This window comes from Protobothrops mucrosquamatus, unplaced genomic scaffold (genome assembly GCF_001527695.2).
Source record: "Protobothrops mucrosquamatus isolate PMUCROS unplaced genomic scaffold, P.Mucros_1.0 scaffold415, whole genome shotgun sequence".
Lineage (NCBI taxonomy): Eukaryota > Metazoa > Chordata > Lepidosauria > Squamata > Viperidae > Protobothrops > Protobothrops mucrosquamatus.
Window position 1 is genome coordinate 251,043 of NW_015386744.1, and position 1,873 is coordinate 252,915.

Below are 1,873 nucleotides of genomic sequence, written 5' to 3' on the forward strand. Positions count from 1 at the left end.
AGGCGCCTCAGTGGCCACACAAGAAATGGAAACCAATGTGTCTGAGAGGCACCTGAGGGAGGATAAAATTAAGAAGAGACATGTCAGCTTCCTTCAGACATGTTGGAGTGCAGGATTTGAACAGATGTGTGGAAAGTGCAGAGTTCCTGCAACACGGAGGAAGGCAGATGGGCTTGGAGGTATAATGGGTCCTCAGAGACCTTCCTTGGTGTGTCCTGGACTTCCTGCCTCATCTGACTTGTTAAAGAAAAATTCATTTTTTTAAAAATGGAAGCTAGTATATTGCAAAATAAAGCACCCGTCTCTAGCTTCATATATATTTCCCAGAATGCCTTTGGGCCACACCAAGAACTCACAAGGGTCAAGAGAAGTCATCTGTGTCTGGATGATGTTGAGATGTCTGATCATAGACATCTTGGTGGCCATTTTGTGAACCCATCCTACGTCACCTTCTCACAAGCCCAATCCTAGGAGACCATGTAATCACCTCAAAAATAGCCTGCCCCTACTAGCCTTACCTTCTGGGTGGGGGGTGGCTAGACCAGAGGACCTCTGAGATCCCTTCCTCAGATCCAAAACGATCTCTGTTCTCTTCTTGTTGTTGTTTTGGTGTTTTTGTATACAGATGAAGTGCAAATCCTGGCTCAGCAGAATGTGAAGCCCGGAGATGAGCAGTAGCTACTGCAACAACGTTTCAGTGAGCATGAGTGTCAACGAGGTGTCCGGTTTCCCACTGACCCTGGAGCAGAAAACCGGTTTCGCCTTTGTGGGGATCCTGTGCATCTTTCTGGGGCTTTTGATCATCCGGTGTTTCAAAATCTTATTGGACCCCTACAGCAGTATGCCCTCCTCCACTTGGGAGGGGGAGGTTGAAGGACTGGATAAAGGGACATTTGAATATGCTCTTGCATGAGACAGAATCCCTCCAAGCGTGTCCTGCCTTAATCCTGATTTATTTTTCCCCCCTCTGAAGCGGTGGAATTCGAAACAGGAGGCCTTTTGTAATTGACACCCATGTTCGGAAGCTGTGGCGGCAGCCTTTTTTTGGGTTAAATAAAGCTTTGTGGCAGACTCTTACATCATTCGATGTGTTTTGTTTTGTTTTTTGACCGGGAGACGGTTCCGGGGGGTCTTCACTTGGAGAACAAAAAGGGAAGAAGAGAAATCATTTGCAAATTCGCTATGAGTAGAAACACACAAAATAACAGAATTTAACAGAATAAGAGGGTGGGAAGGTACCTTGGAGGTCATCTAGTCCAACCCCCTGCTCAGGCAGGAAACCCTATATTGCTCCAGACAAGTGGCTGTCCAGTCTCTTCATAAAAAAAATCAGGGATGAAGCACCCATAACTTCTAGAGGCAGGTTGTTCCACTGGTTAATTGTTCTCACTGTCAGGAAATCTCTCCTTAGTTCTAGGTTGCCTCTCTCCTCAATTAGTTTCCATCCGTTGCTTCTTGTCCTGCCTTCAGGCGCCTTGGAGAATTTAATAGTTTAATTCCAGCATAGAGCTGCTTCTTAAGACACATCCAAGCTTAGAGCTCAAGGGATGGAAAGCAGGCCTTACAACTGATTTTATTACCCTTTATTGGGTAGAGTCAAATCTCCCCATTTAGTTGAAGAATATTATTTAGTCACCAGAAGAGTTTCTCTTACACCTCCACCTTAGAGGTAGTCATCGACTTAACGATCGCAATTGAGAGCAGATATTCCGTTGTTAAGGAAGGCAGTTGTGAAATGAGTTGTGCCTGGTTGTTTTTCGTCACAGGTCTTAACCGAATCACGGCAGCCGTCATGTGAATCATGCAGTCGTTAAGCAAATCCAGCTTCTCCCAGTCGGAAGCCGGATGGAAAGGTCACAAACGGCAATCCCGG

At 45.9% G+C, this 1,873-nt stretch overlaps 1 protein-coding gene across 1 annotated transcript; it reads left to right on the forward strand.

Annotated features, from left to right (window-relative positions):
- Positions 1–667: 667 nt before the first annotated feature.
- On the forward strand, positions 668–913 carry CTXN2 (cortexin 2). The gene has a single exon (XM_015816226.1). The coding sequence runs from the start codon at positions 668–670 to the stop codon at positions 911–913; it is 246 nt and encodes an 81-aa protein (XP_015671712.1).
- Positions 914–1,873: the final 960 nt, after the last annotated feature.